General features: G+C 46.1%; 1 protein-coding gene across 2 annotated transcripts in view; it reads left to right on the plus strand.

Annotated features, from left to right (window-relative positions):
- The window catches only part of Rtn4ip1 (reticulon 4 interacting protein 1), a 46,057-nt gene extending 22,064 nt beyond the window's left edge, over positions 1-23,993 (plus strand). For both annotated transcript variants that reach the window (NR_152603.1, NM_130892.5), the window contains 4 exons: positions 4,453-4,589; positions 8,493-8,676; positions 12,129-12,221; positions 22,551-23,993. Coding sequence is in view for 1 of the 2 variants with exons in the window: in NM_130892.5 (NP_570962.2) it covers positions 4,453-4,589; positions 8,493-8,676; positions 12,129-12,221; positions 22,551-22,658 (522 nt within the window). In the remaining variant the exon portion in view is untranslated. The remainder of the gene's footprint in view (positions 1-4,452; positions 4,590-8,492; positions 8,677-12,128; positions 12,222-22,550) is intronic.
- The last annotated feature ends 1,373 nt before the right edge of the window (positions 23,994-25,366 follow it).

The raw sequence follows: 25,366 nt of genomic DNA on the forward strand, positions 1-25,366 counted from the left end.
TGTCTCAAAAAAACCAAAAAAAAAATTAAAAAGAAAAAAGAAAAAATTCAAAGAAATGTGGGAAAAACTCAGAGTAGACTGTTGTTGAAAGAGCTCGTGGAAATGGCCTGTGAGTTTATGGGAAGCCGCTGGGCATTCCTCCATTGGGGAACATCATTCAAAACTACAATGAGACTGTTGAGCAGAGCAGGAAGATCCTCGAGCCCATAGATCTCCAGAGAAACCAGGAATGTGAAGCATACAGGGTTGTCTTTCTAGTGGGAAAGATGAAAAACCTGTTTTTCCACCCAGAAAGCAGAGAACTGGAGGTGGTTAACAGGCCGGTGATCTGTTGGGCCAGGCCATATCAAGCTCCAGAGCCAGGACCAGAGGTGGCTGGTAATCTGAATGACCTTTACAGCCAGGCGGTCCCCCAGCTCCCACAGCCAGGACCAGGGATACCTAATAGTCTAAGTGACCCTTACATTATCTGTACAGCCAGAGGCTGTCCCAAGCCCTCACAACCTGGAGGTGGCTAATAGCCTAAATGTTATCTTGGCTGTCTGTATGACCAGATCAGGCCAGACTCTTAGGCCCCTAAGCTAGTACAGCTGGTCTATCTCTAGAACCCATCTTCTTGGAAGAAATGGCACTAGCTTGAGTTGAGTTTCAATGTAATTATACTTCCTTGTGTACCAAGAATTGCATTGCACCAGGAAACTCGTTCCCAAAGTATACAGGGCTGAAAAACACTGGAAATAAACTGCCTGACATTAGACTCCTGCAGCTTGATCCAGGTTGACAAAGTCAGTCTGACCAGGCTCATTCTTACCTCTACCCGTGGTTTGCTTCCCAGTGGGACTCCCGAAGGGACCCCCTTGGCATACCTACTAGGGTGGTTGTAATTAAATAAAATAATAACAGGTAACAAATGCTGGGTGTACAGAACCAAGCTGTGGTGGGCAGCTTCTGCTGCCACTACATACCCATTAAAGGTAAAGTTTAACTGGTCAGAGGTTTTACTTCATGGTACTCTGTACCACTGTGCCACACCCCTAGTGCCTCTGGTTTTAGTTTTGAGTGATAGTCACTCATTTAAGTTGTAGTTAGGAGTAAGAACACAAGAAGTAGTTAGCTTCCTTGGGCACCTCACACATGGCCTACACTCACAATAGACACATGCACATAGATTTAGAAAATCTTTTAAAGTTTTCTGTTGTGAAATATAACTCAAAAAAAGTCCAAGTGATAAGTGATATAAACATATATAGTCCAACTATTACCACAAAGCAAACATGACAGGCATGAGCCGTATTCTAATCAGTAGATATTCTGGAGAAGGGCTCTAGGGATTGGACTCAGCCTGAAACATGCGGAGTGCCACCCCCCAGCGCAGTCAGTCCTCAGCCCCAGTCTCCCATTTGATTGTGATTATCAGTGAGAACTCAAGTGTCTACACATAGGAATTCATGAAACATCTCTTGTGGTGTCACTTCTCGATGGAAGAATGCAGAGCCTCTTAGAGAAATGGGAGGTTAGAGAGGGCGCACAGTGTGAGTGAGCCTTAGTTTCAGTAAACACTGGGGACACTATCCTAACCATCAGATCAGTGTCAGATTTGGGAGCCATCTTAAAGACTGCCAAAGATGTGACAGTTTCAGTTTCTGAAAAGATCATTATGGTAGCTTGAGTCACTAGAAAGATGTTTAAATTCATGAGTTTATGTTGATTTTTTTTGGGGGGGGAAGTAGTTAATTTTGGAACATTATGAGGAACAAATTATAAATTGATAAAGGGAAATAACTAAATATGCCGCCATCCCATCAGTGCCACTTTGATATGACATGTATGACCGAGTAAACCGTATCATATTTGAAGGGAGGCATTTTTTTTGTTTTTTGTTTTTGTTTTTCAAGACAGGGTTTCTCTGTGTAGCCCTGGCTGTCCTGGAACTCACTTTGTAGACCAGGCTGGCCTCGAACTCAGAAATCCGCCTGCCTCTGCCTCCCGAGTGCTGGGATTAAAGGCGTGCGCCACCACGCCCGGCTGGGAGGCATTTTTTATTAACTACAGCCGTTACATGAAAAGGGGTGGCATTTGAACATCACTCCTTGGCACCCCTGGTGGACAGACTGAAGTCCTGAGCTCTGGCAGCTTGCTGAAGTCTCTAGCTTTGTCAGGTACCATGTGGGGATTTCTGTAGAGACTGAAGCCCATCCTTGTCCAGTCTTCAGAATGCAGCAGACACAGCACCATGAGAACTGTCTTCTGTGCAATCGGAAACTCCAGACTATAGGGCAACACTGCAGGTCAAATGGCCTAGATTCTTCCACAGATAAATGATAAGAGAACAAAGGGATAGAATGGTACCATGTGATTTAGAAGACCCCCCCCCCATTTTAAAAATGAGCACAACCAAATTATGCCTCAGGAATGCATATTTGGATGACATTTTTTAAATACTAGGAATTGATTACTGTAAAAAATCAAGATAAAGGTGACCCAAAAAGGAGATATTTGGGAGAGGGGTGTGTGCTGAGATAGGATACAAGAAAAACCTTTGGCTCCCTGTGTTCTGTTTCTTTGTCCAAGTTTTATCTGCCTTCTAAGAACTTTGTGTATTCAAACTTCATTTTACATGAAAACTTCCTCACTAAACTTCTTAGTAGTAAAGATAACTAGCTAGTACAGTGAATTAGGAAAAGCTGGATGTTAAGGGGCAAAGGGTTGAACTGTTGTATCACGTGATATATCAAGTCTTCCTGAGGACTTAAAGCTGTTTAAAGAGAACAGGGGGCTGGAGGGCTGGCTCAGCCATTTGGAGCACTGGCTGCTCTTCATAGACTGGGGATTGTTTCTCTGAACCCTCGTGGCAGCTCCCAGTTGTCTGTAACTCCAGTCTCAGGGTCCAATGCCCCTTCTGGCCTGTGTGGGCACCAGGCCTGGATATGATACACACGTGGCAAACATTCATATGCATAAAACAAATATAAATTAATCCTTAAAGAAGAAGCTATGCTATCCACAGGTCTTAGCACATCCCCTTTTCTCAGCAAATGTCTTGCATAGGTTTTGGGGAAAGGGTGGCCTCAGTGAGCTTTTAGATTCACATCTCACATGTTTGACTCAGGACTTGCTGTTGAAAGCAGCTGATCCCTTTATTCAAGAGGCCCTGTCTGCAACCCACAGATACAAAGATTATATGTTACAGTTCCTCAGTTTCCTCAGATTTTACAGTTATATGAATCCTTGGGAGAGATTTTTGTTGTTGTTGACTTGAGGTAGGATCTCATGCATCGTAGGCTGAGCCTGAACATTCTATATAGTTAAGGATAACCTTGGATTTCTGCTCCTTTGGCACTATGCCCCAAAGTATTGGGATGGCATGTGTATGTCACCATATTACTTGGATCCATAACTATTAATTTCAAAATCTCTTGATAAATTTCAAGCATCTTGCCTGCTAGTGGACTGAAAATAAATCACAGAGCTAACAAGGTTAGCGCTGTGAAGCTGATATTATAGAAAAAAAGTATATCAGGTTTGGAGGGCAATTTCAGACAATTAAAGCTGAATAACATTAGAATTGTGTATCCTTTTATTTAAGTCTATCTTTAAATATGCTATGTGCATTTTAAAACGGAGAGACCATTTATCTAGACCTTCTTACTCTAAGGGAGAGGACCCAATTCATGTTCTAAAGCTAAAATGTCTGTATTTTCTTAATTATCTAGCGTCTGGTAGCTGATGACTGTGTGTTTGTGGATGTGCATCTATCTGCATGTGCGTGCATGTGGAGGCCAGGCTGGCGCTGTGTCTCTTCTGTCACTCACATTTGTACTTTGAGGCAGGCTCATTGATTGTGCTGTGCTGGCCGGCTGAGGAACTCCAGGGCGACTCCTGTCTCTGCCTCCCCAGCACTGGGGTCTGCGGACTCGGTCCATGCCTGACCTTTTACCTGGGAGCTGGGATCTGAACTCGGGCCCTCGTGCTTGTCTCACAGGCACTTTGCCAATCTGGTTGTCATCCCAGCCCCAGATGCGCTGTCTGACTCCACACATTTGGTTATGCAAATGAAGAGGAGTTGCAACTTTGTATTCTGGGTGCTTGTCAGATAGTCACTTCCTGAGGCTGTGTGACAGTGTTTGCTTTCTCCTTTCTCTGCCGTTTGCCCTTTGTCATTGAAGCTGCTAAGGTTGAAGCTTGTAACTCTCCTGTTTTTTCTGATCCTGGTGAGGCACTGCATAAACTGCAAGACAGCAAGGTTGTCTTACCTGTGGAAGACGAGATCTAGTGGGATTTTCTTGACAACATTTGTACCGTATCTGATAGGTAGCATCCTGCAGTTCTTGTTAAGAGGGGAACTTAAAAGTTCTCTAGAGATTACACTGAGAAGTGTACACCCGGGCCCAGTGCTTTCTTTTAAAAATGCAATGTTTTCTCTTCCCCCTCTTCTCCCCCTCTCCTTGGCAGGTAATGAAAGCATGGGGGGCTCATGTGACAGCCGTTTGCTCGAAAGATGCCAGTGAACTTGTGCGGAAGCTTGGAGCAGATGAGGTCATTGATTACACGTTGGGAAGTGTGGAAGAGCAATTGAAATCTCTAAAACTGTGAGTAGTAGAGCAATGTTTCTGTGGGGAAGGAGGCACTGTACAGTTGAGTGTGCAGGTCTGAGGGCGGTTGGCGGCTTCTGGTCACGCTGCAGCCTTCTAGAAGAGTCAAAAGATTCTTGTCATTTGGATTCGTTCCACAGTGTGTACTTTGGAAGTTACTTTTTATCCGTGCTCTGATGGATGATAAACCAGATTCTGTTGCTGGCTTATCAGAAGTCTGAGGCAGTATTGGGACGTGTGGTCCTGCTGTGGCGTCATTAAGGAAGAACAGAAAGGAGGACATAACCACATGGTTATACTAAACAGTCCCAGTGTTTTGGCTCAGTAGGACATAGGAAAGAAACAGTGGAAGAGTAAACGCTGGCAGGGAGCAGTGTGGTGCACGCCAAATGCCACAAAGCCAGCCTGTGGTTTGGCCTAAGGTAACAGATAGGATGGACCTGGGAAATCTCTCAAGCCCTGTTGCTTTTGACTGTGGTCTGTCTGAAGGTACAGCTCACAAGTATTTGGCTACAATTTCAGAGTTTCTTCTTTCTTTTCTAAAGTCCATTTTCAGAAGCCATACTGACTAGAAGTATAATTTTGAAGGTTAGAAACAAAACAGGTTGCTCCTCTCTGCAGTGCTCCCGGGCAGCCAGCTAACACCTTGTGTGTTCTGTCCTTATGGAGCTTCAGTTGTTGCCAGGCACTGTTGTAGACACTGGACACTGGTGAGCCAGACATACTTCCTCCCTCACAGAGTGTACACTCCATTTGGAGGGGTTTTAGTAGCTAGTGCTTGCCTTATTCAGGGTCACTGTGAAGAAACACCATGACCAAAGAGGCTTGAGAACAAAAGGACATATTTGGCTTACACTACATCACTGTTTTTCATGGACGTTAAGTCAGGACGGGAACTCCAACTGGGCAGGAACCTGGAGGCAGAGGCTATGGAGGGGTGTGCTTATAGGCAGTCACTAATAAGAAAATGCCCCCAGGCTCGCCTATAGCCCAATCCTATGTAGGGATTTTCTCTGTTGAGCTTCCCTCTTCTCTGATTATTCTAGCTTGTGTAAAGTCGACATAAGACTAGCCAACACAACTGACTCCTTGTCAGCTTGATACACAAACATCACTGTCAAGCCTTTCCTTTCTTGTTTGTCCCCAAGATCACATTAATAAAGATATCACAATATAAAATGTTTTACCAACTATTGAAAAGTCTCAGCCTTACAAATTCAAACACTTTGAAAGTTGTCTCTTTAAAAATACCTAGTCTCTTAAAATCTCAAGTTCATAAAATTCCAACCTGCCTCCTTTCCTTCCCGCCCAAGTTGAAGTCATCTGGGGTCCTTCAAGGGTCTTGGGTCACTTGTTTGGCTCCACCCTCTGCAGCACACACAAGCTTGCCTCTTCTAAGCTGGGGCAGGATCCACTCCACTGCTACTGCTGTTCTTGGTGCTCATGCCATGGTACTGGCATCTCCAAACTGCTGGGGGCTCTGCTGCAACTGGGTTGCACATTCACCAATAGCCTTTCCTGATCTCTCTTCATGGTGCCAAGCCTCAGCTGCTTCTCATGATCCTTTCATGTCTTCAAAACCAGTACCACCTGGGTGACTCTTATACATTATAAAGTTTGGCTGCCAGCAGGAGGTACAACTGTGGCTGCCTCAAACACAGCTCTGTGTGCTACTCTGAAGAAATATTTCCTAAAAAGATATCACTTTAGTGATGGTGGTCTCTTCTTAGTCACTGCTAATAACTTAGCTCATTGACCACCACCATCCATTGTCCCAGTGAAGCAAAGGTTTTACTTCTGAGGTTCTGGTCTCTTGTTAATCACAGCCTATATTCTTCAGCTTCAGAGCCTCAGATTCTCGATTCAGAATAGCAAATAGCCTTGACAGAGTCTTGAAGAGATTCTCAGACTTCCCTCTAGAACTTCACAAGCCAGGCCCCCATAGTCTGCATTGCTCTCAACATTCTTTTCTCCTGGGCTTCCAAAGAATAGTTTACCAAGCTCTGAACACCCAATATCTTTTCTCATCCAAAGTTCCAAAGTCCTTCCACAAGCCCCAACCAAAGCAACATGGTTAGGTCTATCACAGCAATGCTCCACGACTCTGGTACCAGTTTGTCCTGGTTAGACTTTCTATTGCTGTGATGAAACATTATGATCAAAGCAACTTGAGGAGGAAAGGGTTCATTTGGGTTATGCTTCCATATCACTGTTCACCATTGAAGAAAGTCACAGTAGTGTAGAAGTTAGGTCTGGTTCTTCCTTCCAGTCCAGTGCTCCCAGAAAAAATAACTCAGACTCAAAATATATTTACAGATACCTTGGCCATATAACTAGGCTCTTCTCTGACTATATCATAACTAAAGATAACCCATTTACTCTAACCTACATTTGTCACATGGCTGGTTACCTGTGCTCAGGGATCATGCATCCATCTCGGTACATCTTCCCATGTGAATCTTCCATGCCTCACACTATCCCAGAATTTTTTCTGCCTCCCAGATGCCCCACCTTCTATTTCCTGCCTGAGCCATGGGTCATCGGATTTATTTCTGACAGGTGCCACATCCATATATAAGATAGTCTTTCTACAGGACAGGAACTCAAATAAGCAGGGACCTGGAGGCAGGAGCTGATGTAGAGGCCATGGAGGGTGCTGCTTACTGGCTTGCTCTTTATGAGTTGCTCAGCCTGCTTTCTTTCAGAACCCAGGACCACCAGCGCAGAGATGGCTCCAACAAACAGCTGGGCCTTCGCCATCAATCACTAATTAAGAAAATGCCCTATAGGCTTGCCTACAGCGGATCTTATGTAGGCATTTTCTCACTCAAGCCTTCTCTCTGATGACACCAGCTGTGTCTATCCAGCACAGTGCTCTATGGAACGTTGAAGCGGGGAACAGGAGAAAACTGCATAGGGAGGAGGTGATCACAGTGGGTAGTAAAAGAATCTGCATTATAGAAGCACTACTTGGTCCAGAGGTTTCAGTTAAGCTGGTCTTGTTCTTGGCTTATGTCTCCTCCTGCTATATAGTATTTGATTTTGTGTGTGTGTGTGTGTGTGTGTAAGTGGAGGACAAAAGAGGGTATCACATATCCCTAGTTAGTTAGCTAGTTTAGAAGCTTTGATGTTTGACTTCCTCCAGATGAATCTGGAAGGGGAAAAAAAAAACTTTACCCAAGAGGAATTCTCCAGCTGATTAATTTAACTTATACACATGCATTTTCTAAACAGAACTTTGAAAGTGCTTAAAAGCTTTTGTGGGTTTCTAACCCTTTTGAGCGTGGTATAATATTAGAACAGTATTGGTTAGATTTAGAGATTTGAGTATCTGTGAAGCCTATGATGACAATTTAGGGGGTGGGCATGTCAGACTAACACTGAAGGCTGAGGGGAGGGTGTTGGTTTTTCCTTTTTCTCTCTCTTTTTCTTTTGTGGGTTATTTTGATGCTATACATAAAACACAAAAAGAACATTGCAGAAGATAAAGAGGACACATTTCTGATAAGTCATTTTTGTGGGCAAACACTTTGAGTACATGTCTCTTCATGGAGTTACGTATACTGAAAAATACACTGCTAATATGGGAGCCGGTTCTGCAGTCCTCACCATGACGGCAGGGTTTCTCAGCCTGCTCTTCAGGGACTGCATGAGATCGGTTCTACAAATAGTGACCCAAATGACCCGGCTCGGACCCACTTGCTTATGGTGTACGTGAGGCGAGCAGATGGGCCTTCTCCTCTCCACCAGAGGCAGCCTCCTCTGCTCTGTGGGATGATGCAGTGTGCATGGTTTGTAGCTGCCGCTGAATGCACCCTGGAGCCAACTGCAGATGGAGTAAAGAGGCTCTGTGACCCGGGTAGAGACTGGCAGTGTGTTTATTTGATCCTTTCCTTCTAGGTTTGACTTTATCCTTGATAACGTTGGTGGATCTACTGAAACATGGGCTCTAAATTTTCTCAAGAAGTGGTCAGGAGCTACCTATGTGACTCTGGTGACTCCTTTCCTCCTGAACATGGACCGACTGGGTGTTGCTGATGGCATGTTGCAGACAGGAGTCACCGTGGGTACAAAGGCATTGAAGGTAGGAGGGAAAGTCTTGATTGGTGGGAGTGAGCAGGTGCCTATTGGGAATTGGTTTGCCGCTTGGCCACTTTCTCTACTCTTGGAGCCAGCCTACCACAGGGACTGCTAGCATGGTCTCTAGTCTCAAAATGCAGGGTTCAGATTCTGACCTCAGTGTAGTAGCTGTGTGACCCTGAGCATATTGCTTTCTGTTTTTAAGCCCAGGGTCTTTGCTCATAAGGTGAGGTTGCTAATCTGTGTACTTTCCCGTTCTGCTGTAAGCATTAACAGACAATCCACATCAAGAGCGTGGCACAAGGCCTCGGACATAAAGGCTTCTATTCATGCAGTTTGTCATTCGCTGTTATCATCTCTCTGGATTCCATGGGATCTACCTTCTGCTTCCTTCCTGCCTCTCTCTAAAGGTTTGCTTTCTCAGCAGCCTGAAAACATGCACAGTCCCTTGTACATAAAGGTAGATTTTTCCTAAGGCAGTCTGTAGCTCCTGTGCTCATGGCAACAGCAGGATCGACCACTGGTTCCCAGACAGAGGCCTGTGGGATGCACAACCTTAAGGAAGCTGTGGTTTCACTTCAGCAGCTGTGAAGGCTGATGGATCTCGCCCTGTCCAACATTGCTTATCTCTGCTGAATTACTGTTGACTGATGGGAGTTTGGGTGACTTTAGATTCGCCAGGTTGACTGTATTGACAGGCCACTACATCTAGGACTTTGTGATGCTCTAATGGCCAAACTGAATGCCCCCAGGGAGTGTTAGGCCTTGGAAATTAGTACACATAGCCTCAGCTACAGGACTGAGAGTAGAGCCTAAGTGACTCCTCTCTACTGAATGCTATCATCTCTTGTCGCCACAGAGAGGACAGAGGGGACAGAGGCTGATAATTTCAGGTTGTAAATTAGGGTAATTCTACAATATTGGATTAAAGGGGAAATGGTATACACGATAAAAGAAAATGAAGATAAATAAAGAGAAATGTAGATCAGGCTGGCCTTGAACTCCTAGAGACCTGCCTTAAAGCTGTGTGTCACCACCACACAGAATGTTGTTTTCTTAATTAGACTAGGTATGTCAGATTTAAGGCCCTCAAGTAGGAAGGCCCTCAAGGTAAAAGCTTGTTCATCAGTGGACTTAGCCAGCCTCACCGTGTGGCCTTAGCTAGCCTCACTGTGTGGACTTAGCCAGCCTCACCGTGTGGCCTTAGCCAGCCTCACTGTGTGGACTTAGCCAGCCTCACAGTGTGGACTTAGCCAGCCTCACGGTGTGACTGTTTTAGCTCTTCTCCTCTTTCCTTCCATTGGTTTCTTTCCTTTTTTTCTGCATATTTTTAATGAGGTTCTAGGGATTGAACTTGGCCTCACCGATGTTGAGCAAGAAGTGCCACTGAGTCACACGTTGGCCCTTGAGATGGTTTTTTGTTTTGTTTTGTTTTCTTTTTGATGGGGTTTCATTATGGAGGCTAGGTTTGTCTGAAACGTGTGATCCTCCTGCCTCACAGATGTAAGCCACTGTGCTCAGCCTTTAACTGCTACCTTAAAACAAGTTATTATTTTTATCTTATGTGTATTTCCTGCATGCATGTATGTATGTATGCTGTGTGTGTACCTAGCTCCATTAGAGACCAGAAGAAAATGCTAGATCCCTTGGAACTGGATTGTAATCCACCACGTAGGTACTGGGAACCAAACCCAGATCCTCTGCAAGATCGAGTGCTGAGCCATCTCTAGCCCCCATTAAGTTATGCTAAAAATTAACTTGGGCACCACTTAGATTTAGAAATGTAGACTTTGGTTTCTTAAATTCCAAGGCCTTACCTTGTTACAGATAGTAAAGAGTAACGAGACAACTCGTTAACCTTACATACGCACGGTACAGAGGTGAACAGAGTGGCTGCAGTGTCATTTCACTTCTTTCAGGCAGTGTCCAGAAGCAATTTAAGGAAAACCATAAAGGTAGTTGTGGGCAGAAAAAGAATCTTAACTGTTTTTTGTTTCAAAACTTGGGGTTCCAGACTTTAAAAGGCAAGCTTAGCCTGTATGTCAGACTTCACAGTTGTATGGAAAGACTTTATAAATGAACCTCCACAGTTGTCCCGTGAGAGCACAGCCGCTCAGCTCTCTCTTTCCTCTCACTGGAAAGATGGTAGTGGTAAAGACTTGTCAAACAGGTCTAAAAGTGCATGGTTAACACCTCATCCTCACACTTCTAACCCCGACACACTTGGTTTTACCGTCTCAACCGTAGTGGCCTGGGAAGACCATACAGACACCTTTGTAGCAGAGCATGAACTGGGCTGTTACAAATCAAGTGGCTGTCTGCAGAGGAGCGTACTGTGAAGGACTTCACATGTGGCAATTGTGGCCATTTTAGCTCCCTTTTGTTACCCTGAACAGTTACCAGAATGTTGTCACTGTGGTCTTGGAACCAATGGCAGACCTTAGGAGATCAGCTAAACCGGTCTCCTGTGATTGTCATTTATTGAGTAGGCCCTGTGCTGGGCATGGCTTAGCATATCAGTGACAAGCTACATATACTGAGTCAGCCTTTGACTGTTAGCGTTCTCATGACTCTGCGTGTGGATGTGACCCACAGTGTGGGGAGCCATGCTCTACAACAGCTGCAATCAGATGGACTCCCTGCCCTCCTTGGTAGCAGGGCAGAGCCTGAGTGACGTGGTACTGAGAGTCCTTGTCCACCTGAGGACTCAGGTCCCGCAGAGATGTCTTAGAGCTTGGTGTACCCCATTTGATGATGTTACCCTCAGCTCCTGCATAAAGGCAGCGCTGTCTGAATGTAGCTTGGGCTGCACGATGAGACTGTGTCCCAAGAGTGCAAAGGGTAGCAGTTGTAAGTGGGCAGAGGCAGAGGTGAGCCTCGCTGTGTACAGTCTGTCCACCTTTATCTTGAGAGGTTTTGTTCCGCAGAGACTAGATGGCTTGGTGTTACCATGAGTAGACCCAGCCGTGATATAAAACTATTTTATACTCTTTCTTTGAAGCTTCTTTTATTCCTGTCAGAGAAACAGAAAACAACTTTTAGTGACTCTTGTTCCTAAAGCAGTTTTAAATATAAGAAGTCTCTTTTTCGGCTTCCTGCATACTTCCCTGGGGAGTGCCTGGGGTGGTCCCTAATTCCTTGTAGGTAAGCAGTCCCGTGCATGGGACTATTTGGATGTCATTTAAGAAAAGCTTTCCTGTGTTGCTTATGCAGGAAGATGCCTGAGTTTACACAGAGAAGTCACACTCATTTGCTTATTCTGTAAATGCTATGCAGTATCTGCTTTCAGTCAGTCACCAGGCCAAGGTCCTGGGCACGCAATCACACATCAGCATGAAATGGGCAATGGGTTGGTTCATATGTCTAGGTCATGCACAACACGTCTGTCGTTAGCTGCAGTTAGCCAGGTCTTCTTTTCTATACACTTACTTACCATGGTTATTTTCTTCCTTTCAGCATCTCTGGCAAGGAGTCCATTACAGATGGGCCTTCTTCATGGCCAGTGGTCCATATCTAGATGAAATTGCAGAACTGGTGGATGCAGGAAAGGTGGGTCCACCCAGAAACCCTTTTCCTGGTGACTTTGTGTTGTCAGTACTCCTCCTGTAGACTGTCCCCCAGGCCTCATCCCTGGGAACACCGCAGGAGGAGGGAGGGAGCTGGGTGTTGTTTCTGTTGCCATGGGGTTCGTAACTGCTCAGTGTGCACAGTAACTCACCCCTGTTTAGTCTACCCTTGGTTTATACATCAAGGGACAAGCCAGGGAGGGGCACTATATGAAATTCTAAAGGGGCATAGTTAGCAAGTAGACGAGCTGGGATCTGAGCTGGGGGCCTAGTATTTTGGTGTTGATCTTTGAAAGATGGCATCCTCTGCACAAAGAGGAGAAGGTGCCTGCAGGTTCTCAACTCCTGGAGCTGCCTCGGTGATGGCGAGCAGTATTGGATTAACCCCCCAACACCTGGGTGAGAAGTAGTTCCCCAGCTTCCAGTCCAAGGTTAGCGTGTACTAAACATAGGCATGGTTCAGAAGGGTGCAGGCACCGGCGAGGACGGCCTGAGCAGAGACAACCACTGCTGCTCTTGGCTGCTGCCACCTGGCCTGTAGGGACGTCACAGAAAATATTGCTGTTTTGTCTATTGACAGTGTTCTTTGCCTTACAGAAGCTTTTCAGTTTCATGAGGTCCCATTTATCAATTGTTGACTGAGAGTCTAAGCCATCAGTGTTCTGTTCAGAAAATTTCCCCTGTGCTGTGTGTTCGAGGTTATTTACCACTTTCTCTTCTATTAGACTTGGTCTATCTGGTTTTATTTTGAGGTCCTTGATCCACTTGGACTTGAGCTTTGTGCAATGTGATAAATATGGATCAATTTGCATTCTTCTACTTACAGACCGCTAGTTAGACCAGCACCATTTGTTGAAGATTCTGTCCTTTTTCCACTGTATGGCTTTGGCTTCTTTGCCAAAGACACTTTTATTAAAGTGTCTGTAGGTGTGTGGGTTTATCTCTGTGTCTTCAATTTCTATTCCATCTCTGTACCAATACTATGCAATTTTTTTAAATCACTATTTCTCTGTAGTATAGCTTGAGGTCAGGTATGGTGAGTCCCCCAGAAGTTTTTTTATTGTTGAGAATTGTTTTGGCTAATTTCCATATAAGGTTTAGGATTGTTCTTTCCATGTCTGTGAAGAATTGTATTGGAATTTTGATGGGGATGCATTGAATCTGTAGATTGCTTTTGTCAAGATGACCATTTTTGCTATGTTAATCTTGCCAATCCATGAGCATGGGAGATCTTTTCATCTTCTGAGGCCTTATTCGACTTCCTTCTCCAGGGACTTGAAGATATTCTCATACAGATCTTTCACTTGCTTGATTAGAGTCACACCAAGGTATTTTATATTATTTGTGGCTATTGTGAAGGGTGCCGTTTCCCTAATTTCTTTCTCATCCCGTTTATCATTTGTATAAAGGAAGGCTACTGATTTGTTTGATTTAATTTTATATCCAGCCACTTTGCTGAAGTTGCTCATCAGCTGTAAAAGTTCTCTTGGAGGGAAGGCAGTGTCTCAGAGGCAAAGGGGAGGGATAGAGGATGAAGGGAAGAACTCTTCAAGGGGGGACTGGGAGGGGGAACAACATTTGGGATATAAATAAATAAAATAATTTAATTAAAAAGAGAAAAGAAGATGAATATTGCTAAGAGTTTTAGTTCTCCCTTTGGGGTATTGAGTCTTTTTGGGGCTCCCCAGATTACCACCTTCAGTGGTTGGGGTTTTTTTCTTTTAATTTTCATACAATAAATACATTCAATTGCAGCTTCCCCTCCCTCAGCTCTTCCCTGTCCTCTCCCCTGGATCCTGAGTGGCGACTTTTCAGACATTTAGGTTTGTTTGTTCAATTCTGTTATAGCCAAGGCACTGTATATGTGGCCCATGATGGCCTGCGTTAGCAGGAACTAATTTTTGAACCTTTTCATGGACTTCTCAGGGTTGGTGTGTCCTGAGTAGAAACAGCCTTGCCTTTTGTATGTATAGGACTCCCCCACATCCCACTCTGTGCTTTGATTTACTGCTACCAGGAAAGGAACCATCACTACATATGTGTGGGATGGAGCCCCATGATCGCAGAGGACTCTGGTGTTTGTCGTGATGTCTGCTCGAACTGCCCACATGCTTGTCATGATCTCTTGTATTCAAAATATCAGGACCTTGTCTCTACTTGGAAATTGCTGTTTACCCAACAGGGATGAGAGGAGATTTGTATATATGTACAGTTAAATTTGGCAGATAACCGGTAGGACAGCTCAGAAGGGACAGGAGAGACAGAAGATGTCTTTGATGAGCACCTTGAGGAGGCCTGGAGGTTCTGTCTTTGTCCTGCTCAGGCTGCAAAGCCTGGGACTTGTTTTGATAGGGAAGAGCTCTGGGCCCGTGTTAGCTGATGGGTGACTCTGGGCACAGGGAGGTCAGGTGTCGCTCTTGCCAGGGCTCACTCTGCTTTGAGGTGAATGTGAGAGCTCACTGCCTGTGTATACTGGGAAGCTGAGGGAGTAACTGCCATTAGAAGAGACTTGCTCAGCTGACCAAGGACAGTTCAATTCTTCAAAGCCCTGAGAAATGCTTAATGACCCTGGCTAGCAGGAGCCGTCTGTGATGTAAAGACACAGAGCAACTAAGCCAACTGCTCTAGGCTCTTAGATAAATGTATTCATAAGGTTCAAAACTGGAAGTTTAGGTTATTTCGATAACTGCCTTTGACTGCATCCCCCTGCCGCCGAGGCTCTGCTTGGCTTAGACAAAACCAGCATTATTGTTTCCTGAGAACCCCAAAGGCATCTGTGCAGCAGGACAGGACAAATGAGTAACAAGTCTGGGATCTGAGCTGGGGGCCTAGGATTTTGGTGTTGATCTTTGAAAGATGGCATCCTCTGCACAAAGAGGAGAAGGTGCCTGCAGGTTCTCAACTCCTGGAGCTGCCTTGGTGATGGCGAGGCTGTCCTGGTGAGAGACATTTCCAGGTAAGAGGGAGAGCAGCATTGGATCTAAACCCCCAACACATTAGACAGAGTAATAGTTCTGCGAGTAATGAATTGTCTTTCGCTTGCTCTTCTGTTTTTAGAACACCCTTCTCACTTATTTCACATTAGGATACTAAGATGTCCGTCATCCTTTGTTTTGTAAATAGCTATGTTAATGTTCCCCTGCACAGGTGTGCCAGTATTTATTTGATCTTTTACAAACAGTGCTTCAGTGGATAACCCAGCTTTGTTTTAAGTGCTAACTGTGAGTGTATTTGTTTCAGTTCTGGGAAATGCAATTACTGAGCCCCAAGTATTTTGAATAATAGTAAGACAGCAGCTTGTGAAATCCAGTCTGCTTAGTGTTTGCCCTGCAGCTCCTCCCTTCCCTCTCGTGTCCTCTTGCCCTTTGCTTGTTTCACCTCAGGACTGACTTGTTCTGGAAATGTGAAGAAAACCTGGTGCTCGTCACTTGTAACTTGCACTTCCTGGTTAAAAATGGAGTCTGGGGCTGAGGAGGTGGCTTCTTGGGTGAAGTGCTTGCTGCATGGCAACTGCAGCCCCACACGGAGGCCAGCGAGGTGGCACAGGCCTGCAGGCTCAGCACAGGGAGGCTCCAGAGGTCTGCTGGCCAGTACGTCTAGCCAGTCAGGGAACGCTAGGTTCCGTGACAGACTCTGCCTCAAAATAAAGTGGAGCAACAGAGGGAGACAGTTAATGCCAACCTCTGGCCTCGAGTATACACATGGTGCATGTGTACAGAGACCACCTACTCACACACAAGCCTCTGACTTATGTCTTACTGTGGAGTCTTGTCAGCCCTGTGTGCACTGGTAAGCGTGGAGAGGCTGCAGATCACAGTGCCACAGTACTGAGTAGTCAGACCCCCTCTCTCACTTTGCTCTCTGGCAGGGTGGCATTCTGTACATATTTCTGTCATTAGAGTCCTCTGCCTTTACTGTGCCCACCATTCTCAGGCCCAAGTGATACGGAGCTGACATTTACAAGTATGTGGGGACCTTACAGTCATTTCTCCTAGAAATCAGACTCAGCCATTGCTTCACTGGACTGTGACCATGGGGCTTTCTGCTCATAGTAGAATTTTGTATATACATTTACACATACATTTATATATATTATAGCCATGCACAATTTGGGGCTAGATTTTAAGACAGTGATATAATATTTTCAGTGTCTTAGCCAGGGACTAGAATAATACAGTCAGTGAGCTAAACCAATTTTAGGTCTGGTTTGTTTTGTTTTGTTTTTTAACAAAGTTAAGAATGGCTTTCATATTTTAAAAGCCTTTAAAATTTTTTATTATTTATTTTATGTGTATATGTGTGGTGTGTGTCTGTATGTGTGTGCTACATGTATGTGTTTAGGTGTTTGCGTAGTGTCTGTATATGTTCATATGTGTACAGGTACAAATGCACCTGTGTATATGTGCACATGGTAGCCAGAGAACAAAACTGTTCTTGCCACCTTATTTGTTGAGAGAGGGCTCTCACTGAACCTTGAACTAGGCTGGCTGGCTAGAGAGCTCCAGGGATCTGTCTGTCTCTGCCTCCATTTGCTTGCCCTACCCCAAAGCTGGGGTTAGAGATGCACGTTGTCGTGCTCAGCTTTTAACATGGGTGCTTGGGCTCTGGACTCAGGCCCTTGTGATTGTACCTACTTCTACCTACTGAACCATCTCCACAGCCCCAGCTTTTACAAGGTTTTACATTTGTAATGGATTTTTAAGTTTATTTTATTTTAATGAGTATGGGTGTTTTTGCCTGCATGTGTCTGTGTACCACTTATGTGCCTGATGCCTGTGCAGGCCAGAAGAGGGCATCAAATTCCCTGGGATTGGAGCTACAGACAGTTTTGAGCTGCCCTAGGGGTACTGGGAATTAAAGCTGGGTCCTCTGGAAGAACAACTAGTTCTCCTAACAGATGAGCCATTTCTCCACCCCCCCCCCCAAAAGAAGACAAAAGAAGACAACAAAGCAAAAACTGCAGATCATGTGTGGCCCAAAGCATTGCTCACTAATTAGTCTTTCAGAAGCAGCTCTTGGCAGTATCTCCTAAGCACAATACGCATCTCCTGTGATACCATTTGGTAAATTGTTTGTAGTTGGGATTGAGAAAGCTGTGGCAAAAAGTAAGCCATGTTTATACCATTGGTTAGCACAGGTTAGAGAGAGCAGACTTGCTACCTCTCGCCTGTCCTCAGGAGGCAGCTTCTGGGAAGAGGGACTCTGTCTTGGGGAAGATGTATCCATCGCACCTTTAACCTAAGCACAGCTGCAGAGCCCTTGGCCACTCACTGCCACAGACTTAGGGAACAGGGTGTGAGGGCTCTAGGTGGGGCCAGTGTTCTGCCTGACCCAGTGCACAGGAATCCCGGGATATTGGTTGCTCTTGAAGAGGGAAACTAGACGGCTAGAGACAAGTGTGGAAGGAGGAGGCTTTACTTCCTTATCATTTTTGTTATAGAATTTTAAATTACCTGCTAGCCTTGAGCTCATAGGCTCAAGCGATTCTGTCACTTCAGCCCGCAGAGGAGCTGAGATAACAGGATTGAACCACCTACTTCCCACTGACTGACTTAGTGACTGATTAATTGAGACAAGGTCTCACTGTGTAGCCCTCGAACCCTCTATATAGGTGAAGCTAGTGTCAGATTCACAGAGATTAAAAACCTGTGCCACTCCCAGCCCCTTTTAGCCTTTTGTGTATCCTTATCTGCATACTTACATTCCCCATACAAGTTTTTTGTTGGTTTTGTTTTGAGACAGGGTCCTGGTTGTCCTGGAACTCACTCACTATGTAGATCTGGCTGTCCTGGAACTCACAGAGTTCCAGCTTTCTGAGTGCTAGGATTAAAGGCATGCACTACTATGCCTGCCTATGAAAAGTTTAAACCCCTTTAATGTCATGTCCTTAATGCTCATGGGTCTCTTCAGAATTCTAGTTGACCATTCAAGCTTGACTGAGCAGTGGCATAATCTTCCCCGAGTTCTATTTCATGCTTGCTGTGAGCCGTCACCTCCCGTCAGCACTATCCACAGAGCTTTCTATAGTGGTGGAAAAGCCTGGTCAGTAGCAGCCACTGAAGCACTTACAACCATGGAGGATTAGGGTTGTGGCTAGTGCAACTGGGAGACTGTGGCTAGTGCAACTGGGAGACTGGCCTTTTCAGTGTGGTCACTTGATTGATTTAACTAGTCACATGTGTCTAGACATGTAGCTTTGAAAGAGAATGCAGAGAGTTCTGAGATAGGTGATTTCCCATGTATGGCCAAGCTACCTTAATAGTAGACCATGATCCAAGCCTCAAGCTTCATACTGTGGCTGGATCCTGCTCCATTGGATCCTGACAACCACTCGAAAAGCTTACCAGATACCCCAGCATCTCATCCTGTAGGCTCGATGCTTCTGGGCTCTTTTTATTTTCTTGTTTATTTTTGCCTTGGTTTTTGCTTTTTGTGTTTGTTTTTTTAAACAAGGTTCCAGGTCTCAGTACGTAGCCCAGGCTGCCCTTGAATTAATATGCTCTCACACCTAGCCCCTGGCTTTGGGGTCACATATGTGACCATCATGCTGGCTTTGCTGATTTTTATTACCAAGCTCTTGGAACTGTTTCTTCCACTTGCCTGGCTGGAAGGGACTGCTTTCTGGACGCTCTCCTGGTGGGTACGTCTGTTCTCTTGGAGCACAGCTTCACCCACCATCCTGCTCCTTTAATGTTCCTTTCTGAGCACAGGAAGTGCCTGAGAAACAGCAAGCTGGAACAAAACTCCCCTCTTCCTGTTGTCTTATTATCCCTGGAGATTGAGAACCACCTTCCTCCTGACATTGACATTGACAGGCCTGGGAAGTCCTGGGCTAACAGAAACTGGGGGTGGCCATCCCAGCCATGGCCCTGGGACTATGGTCCTGTTGGCATTCCAGGGGTGTGGATTTGGACTCATGCCAGGAGCTCTTGAGTCTTCCTTGCTATCTGCCATCTGTTGGTCTGTCCTCATGTACCTTACCTTCTGAAAATTTCAGTTCTGTGCCTAGGGGATGTGCCTGCAGAGGACGAGGCTGTGGAGTTTGGGAAAAGTGGACAGACTAACTCCCCAAACACCTTCATGTCATCTGGCAGCACAGTCAAGGACCCCAGGTCCTCACTCTGGCTGTAATCCTGAATCCTTTGGCTTTGCATGGACTACTGGAGCACTTGGGTTTCAGCTTCGTGTTGTAAATACTCAAACACTCATCCCCTGTAGCTCTTCCTGCCCCTCAAAGGCTTGCCCAGTGGCTGCTAAGCAGCAATGCTGTGCGTGGTGAGCTCATACCTAGGGAGGGTCCCATCTTAAAAGGATGCCAGGCGGCAAGTGCTAGATCCTGGGTTCTGTTTAAGGGAGGGAAGTGCGCTCAGGAGACCCCACATGTGGCTCCCACACTGAGTAAGGGCTGCTGCTGTTTCCTGGTCACCTGTGAGCCCTGAGTGTCTGAGGTGCCTATGTAGTGGGAAGTGTGGCTTTGCCTGCTTTATAACTGGGCTCCCCTTGCCAAATGCACTATAGCTGTGTCATCACATAATGTCCCACTTCACTGTGAGTAACCTTTCTGTCCCCTCTCTGGAGTTAACTCTGATCCCTTTGTCTTTAACAGACAGGCATTCTAGGTCCAGTGTGTGGCTGTGCGTGGACACCGTCTCACATTATGCAGCTAATCTCCCCATACTGTCACAGATCCAACCACTGGGGGCATTTGCTTGACTGTAGTTTGAAAGCCTTTTTTCCCCATTGTCATTTACGGGAATTGATAAATGACTCATTATGCCGTGGTCAGCCCTTTCCTGCTCTTTGTCACAAAGGGCCTGCCCAGTCAGATTAAAGTGCACAGACACCACAAGTTGCCCAGTCAACAGGTCAGCTTCTGTGGCTTTGGCAGAGGGCACTGAAGTGAGGCTGGCTTGATGGCTCAGGCAATGGATTCTGGAGTGGAGGCTGTTTGTGAGCCTGCTCTAATCTAGTGATTTACAGGCAGGAGGCTTTGTGAGCTTTGAAGAAGGCAGGGCTATGTGGATGGTAGTGTCTCGTGTATACGAATAAAGCAAAAAAAGGTCATATATTCCCTCAGAAGTGTGTACATACCTTTCTGGAACGTACTCAGTCTGATTGCACTGTACCAAGAGGCTCTGGGGAATGTCTTCCGTATGCTTGCAGGCCATCCATTTATGAACTAAATGGCATTGGGTAACGTGTCCCTGGAGCTCTCAGGGGAGTGAAGGGTTTAGAGTTCATGTGGAACACAACACGGCCCAGTGCCTTCCTTTCTCTTATGAGAGGAGGCAGCTCAGCCCTTAGCATGTTTCTGCAGTGCTGTGCAACGGTCTGGGGTCCTGCTCAGTGCTGGCAGTCATCAGTTAGTAGTACTCTCTATAAGCAGTCTCTCACTTCATCTGTCATCTTGGGGGGCTGAATGCAGCTTTAGAGACCAGCTCTTCAGCTGACGTGTGGAAGGAAGGTTAGGGTTCAGTTGTGATAACTCACTGTAATCCCTGGCCACCTTTCTGCTCCTTCCTGGGTGGAGGTGAAAATCATCAGATGGTAGTGACAGGCAGTGACAGGCCTGTGCAGTAGAGAGAGCAGCGGCAGTGACATCAGTTGAGTCCTGCCACTCGGCACAGTAACTCAGCTCTGTGCTGCAGAATGTCAGAAGAAAGGACCATCACCTACCCGAAGGTTTGTAACTTGGGGGCTTCCCTCCCTCCAACAGTGACGGTGCTTCCCACTTGTGCTGTGACTCTGGGCTTGCAGACTCGTGGGTACAGAAGAATCTTCATCTCTGGGGAGCCTGAGCTCTGACAGTCACATCAGAGGAAATTGCACCAGATGCACCTGAATGTCCTAAACCTTCTCATCCTTTGTCAGAGGAAGAGACTCATTCAGGCTCTGAGTCAGGGTGTGCCTCGTGGCAGCTGATCCTTGTCAGTGGAGCTGTGAGAAGCTGTTCAGGGAGGTGGCCAGGGACAGTGACTGTGTCTGCTGGACATTTGGGAGGAGGAATTGAGGTGGATTTCTGCAGAGAGAGGGTGTTGCTGGGACCTGCTCTCAGGAGGCTTCTGTCAGTACTGAGGCACTGTACAGATAGCTGGCAGTACCCAGACCCTCTGAGGTGGCTGGGCTGGCGTTCCTCAGCCTGTACATGGTTAGCATTCTTCTTCTTCTTCTGCTGCTGCTGCTGCTGCTGCTGCTGCTGCTGAGAGGAAGGAATTCCCAAGGCCCAGAGAGCTCACACAGGACTCTTGCTTCCTACCTCACTGCTTTTCCGTTAGTGCCTATGTGTCGGTATTGTACATGTTGGTATTATAGATGTATAAAGATGAGGTCTATGCACAGATGCTTTCTGCTCTGACTAAATGTATATGCAGATGTTTAAGATGAGAAAACAAGCTGTGCTTGTGTGCTCCTTCCTGTACAGCAGGGAACTCGTCAGAGCCTTGTGCTCAGCTGTAGTAAGTACATTTGAGAAGGGCTCGGTCGTTCCTGGAGTAGCACAGAGGGAGAGCTCCTGCAGGTGAAGGCTAGAAAGGGCTGTGAGGCCAGGGGTGCAGGCGTGCAGAAGAGAGGCTAACAGACCATAGCTTACAGAGTTATAAAGTAACAGAGGCCTGGTGGGAAGGCTCAGTGTAATAGCATTTGCCAAGCAAGTCTCATGCCAGCCTTGATATTTAGTTTTATTTTATGTGCACTAGTGTTTTGCCTGCATTCTGTTTGTGTATGGGTGTTAGAGTCCCTGGAACTGTAGTTGCAGACAATTGTGAGCTGCCATGTGGGTGCTGGAAATTGACCCTTTGGAGTAGCAGCCAGTGCTCTTAACTGCTGAGCCATGTCTTCAGCCCCATGTGTAGGCAGGATAGGAGAGAGCCACTTCCTAAAAGTTGTCTTTTGATTTCTACATATACCAGATAGGGCACTGATCTACACCCACACCAGTCACACATACACACCCACACACACACAACCACACACATAACCACACATGACCACACACGCGCAACCACACTTTAGTAAATAAAATAGAATTTTGAACAAGTGGAAACGCCAAGCAGCATGAAGGCCAAGGTTTGAATGTAGTGTTTGGGAATGCCAGGTTTGGGAGATGTGGCTGGGCTCTGAGCAGTAGTGTCAGCATGACAGAGTGGAGAGAGCTGGGGTAAAGTTGAAACTGAGGGTAAGATTGGAGAGGTGAGATGGAATGGGGAAACATCGGGGAAGCTGGAGCCCTTGCCGTTTCGGGGTAGCTGTAGACACTGCCTTGGAAAGCCTCGGCTTTCTTGTCAACCTGTTGGTCTCTCCCTGTGTTTTACAGATCCGGCCAGTTATTGAGCGGACATTCCCTTTCTCTGAAGTCCCAGAAGCCTTCCTGAAGGTGGAGAGAGGCCACGCCCGAGGAAAGACTGTGGTTAATGTAGTTTAAATACATATATGGGCAAGCTGGCGGCTTGCTGCTCTCTCCTCGCCAAGTGCCTCGGACCCAGACATCTAGCCTTCACCACACATTCTCCCGAGTCAGATTTTAAGTTTCACTATCCATGTATAAACCTACTCCTGGACTGGTGAGAGCTCACAGGTAAAGTTGCGTGGCTGCCTGAGTTCAGTTCCTGGAGCCCACTCGAGGGAGAACTGATTCCAGTACATTGTTCTCTCTCCCCCTCCCCCACTATGCACACACCTCTACAGAGATAAAGAAATGCATAATGCTTGTGTGGGCACATGCGCCAAGGGCACGAGAGGACATCACAGGGAACCTTCGGGAGCCAGTGCTAGCCTTTACCCACGGAGTCATCTCACTGGCCCAATGAAAAACATTTTTAAAAATATGTGTTTTAAAAAATACTTTCAAAATTATTTAAATTGACCTAGAGAATAGTTTCTTCATGGCAGTCTACATGTACGTTCATGGGATGTAGCCTTTTGTGCTAATCATTTGCCAATGCTCAGTACAAAACTGTCAGCTCCTGCACTTGCCTGCAGTCAGTGGGAAGTACATGGTGCTTTGTTTTAATTTATTTTGATTTTGTGTCATGTGTATGGATATTTGCCTATGTGTATGTGCACCATATGGCATGTCTTGTACCTGGGGCGCCCAGAGGTGGTTGTCAGGTCCCTTGGAACTGGAATTAACAGGTGATTGTGAGCTGCCATGTAGGCACTGGGAATTGAACCTGGGTCCTCAGGAAGAGCAGCCAGTGTTCCTAAATGCGGAGCTGTCTCCAGCCTCTGCACAGTGTTTTTGTTTTCATAAGCTGTGGTTTGACCCAGCTCTGTAAATTTTTGTGGCCTTTTTGTAGCTCAAACCCCGCCATCTTATGTTAATGTCTGTGAGATTCTAAAACGGGTCAGAACCTCTCCCAAGGACCTTCGTGTGCAGCATCACTTGTGATAATACTGGGAGGTAGCAGAACCTTACGTAGGACCTAGTGGGAGGAAGTGGGGAGGCACTGCTGGAGGAGATACCAGGACCCAGGGCTTTCCTGCTTCTATGTCTTGATCGCCTGTAGGCAGGCCTGAGGAGCATTCTCTTGATTGATGGTTGGTGGATGGGTCCAGCCCACTGTGGGAGGTGCCATCCCTGGGTAGGTAGTCATGGGGTGTATAAGAAACCAAACTCAGTAAGCTAAGGGGAAGCAAGCCAGTCAGCAGCACTCCTCTGTGGCCTCTGCATTAGTTCCTGCCTCCGGGTTCCTGCATTCCTTGAGTCCCTGCCCTCTATGATGTAATCTGTGAGATGTAATAAACCCTTTCCTCCTCAGGCTGGTTTTTGGTCACTGTTTTTATCACAGCAGTGGAGTCCTAACTAAGACAGAAATCAGAACCAGGAATGGGGTTTTCTGTGAGACCTGACCATGTTGTTTGCAAGGATTATGGAAGTATTTGGACCCTTGGGCTGGAGAAGCCATTAAGCGCTTAAAGCTTAATGGGCTATTCTGTGGGCGCTTGGGATCTAGGTGTCCTTACAGGGAGCCTGTGATGGAGGCCTGGCCTGCACAGTTCACAGGGAGGCAAAGATGACTGGGGCCGTTTGTGATATATTTTAAATTTAGAATCTGTGGCTCTGGTCAGCTGGGGCTAAAGAACTAGTTGTGATAAACAGAGACTGGAACTACTGAAGTGAAATCATTGCTTTAACTGATGCTGAGGCTGAGAGTCAGTTGTGATTAAGACGAGAGCTGCATCATCAAGACAAAACCTTCTGGGAATCCAGGATGGCTGCTGCATTGTCAATATGTAGAAATCGTGAAAGTGGTTCTGGCTTTGAAGGCATGAGTGGGGTCATGGAGATCAGCTGAGGCGTGACACTGTGGCAGAGCTGGGGGGCTGGGAGGAACCCCTGGTTGAAGGTGCTGCCTCGGTTGTAGTGACCCCAGCATAATGGAGATACCGGTACCATGGGGTGGACCACCAAGGACAGCATCAGCCGCAGCGCAGAGCCAACCTAGCCTATGAGACAAACTGTACCAGGAAAGGCAGAGATGGAGAAGTACAGCTTCCCTTGGAGCCCAGATCATGAGTGGTCCCAGACATCAAGCACTGAACATTTTTGCTCTGAATAGTAATTATGCCCTGGTTCTATCCTCTTGGAATAAAAAGGTATGTCACTTTGTGTATGCATGTATGTATGTGTGTTCAGGAGCCCACAGTTCAGAGACTTGGACTTTAAAAAGACATTGGATTTTTAAAGAGACTTAGAGTTTTAAAGTGTTGAAAAAATTTAAAGACTGGGACTTCTAAAGTTCCATTATGTTTTATATTGTAATGTCATATTGACAGGACATCTTGGGGACAAATAAGGAAGAAAAGGTTATAGATGACTAGTGATGTGTGTGTCAAGTTGAAAAGGGACCAATTGTGCTTGGAGCTTTTTTTTTCAACTTGATACAAGCTAGCGTTATCTGAGAACAGAGAATTTCAATTAAGAAAACGTCCCATCAGATCAGCCTGTAGGGAAGCCCTCGAGGCATTTTCTGGATAGAATTAATGTGAAAGGGCCCAGCTCACCATGGGTGGGTTGTCGCAGGCGGCGGCCAGGTGGTCCTGGGGTGTATAAGAAAGCTAACTGAGCAAGGCAGGAGGCGCAAGCTAGTCAGCAGTGTTCCTCCAGTTTTACCCCCAGGTTCCGACCTT

Source organism: Mus musculus, chromosome 10 (genome assembly GCF_000001635.26).
Source record: "Mus musculus strain C57BL/6J chromosome 10, GRCm38.p6 C57BL/6J".
In the NCBI taxonomy this organism is placed as follows: Eukaryota; Metazoa; Chordata; class Mammalia; order Rodentia; family Muridae; genus Mus; species Mus musculus.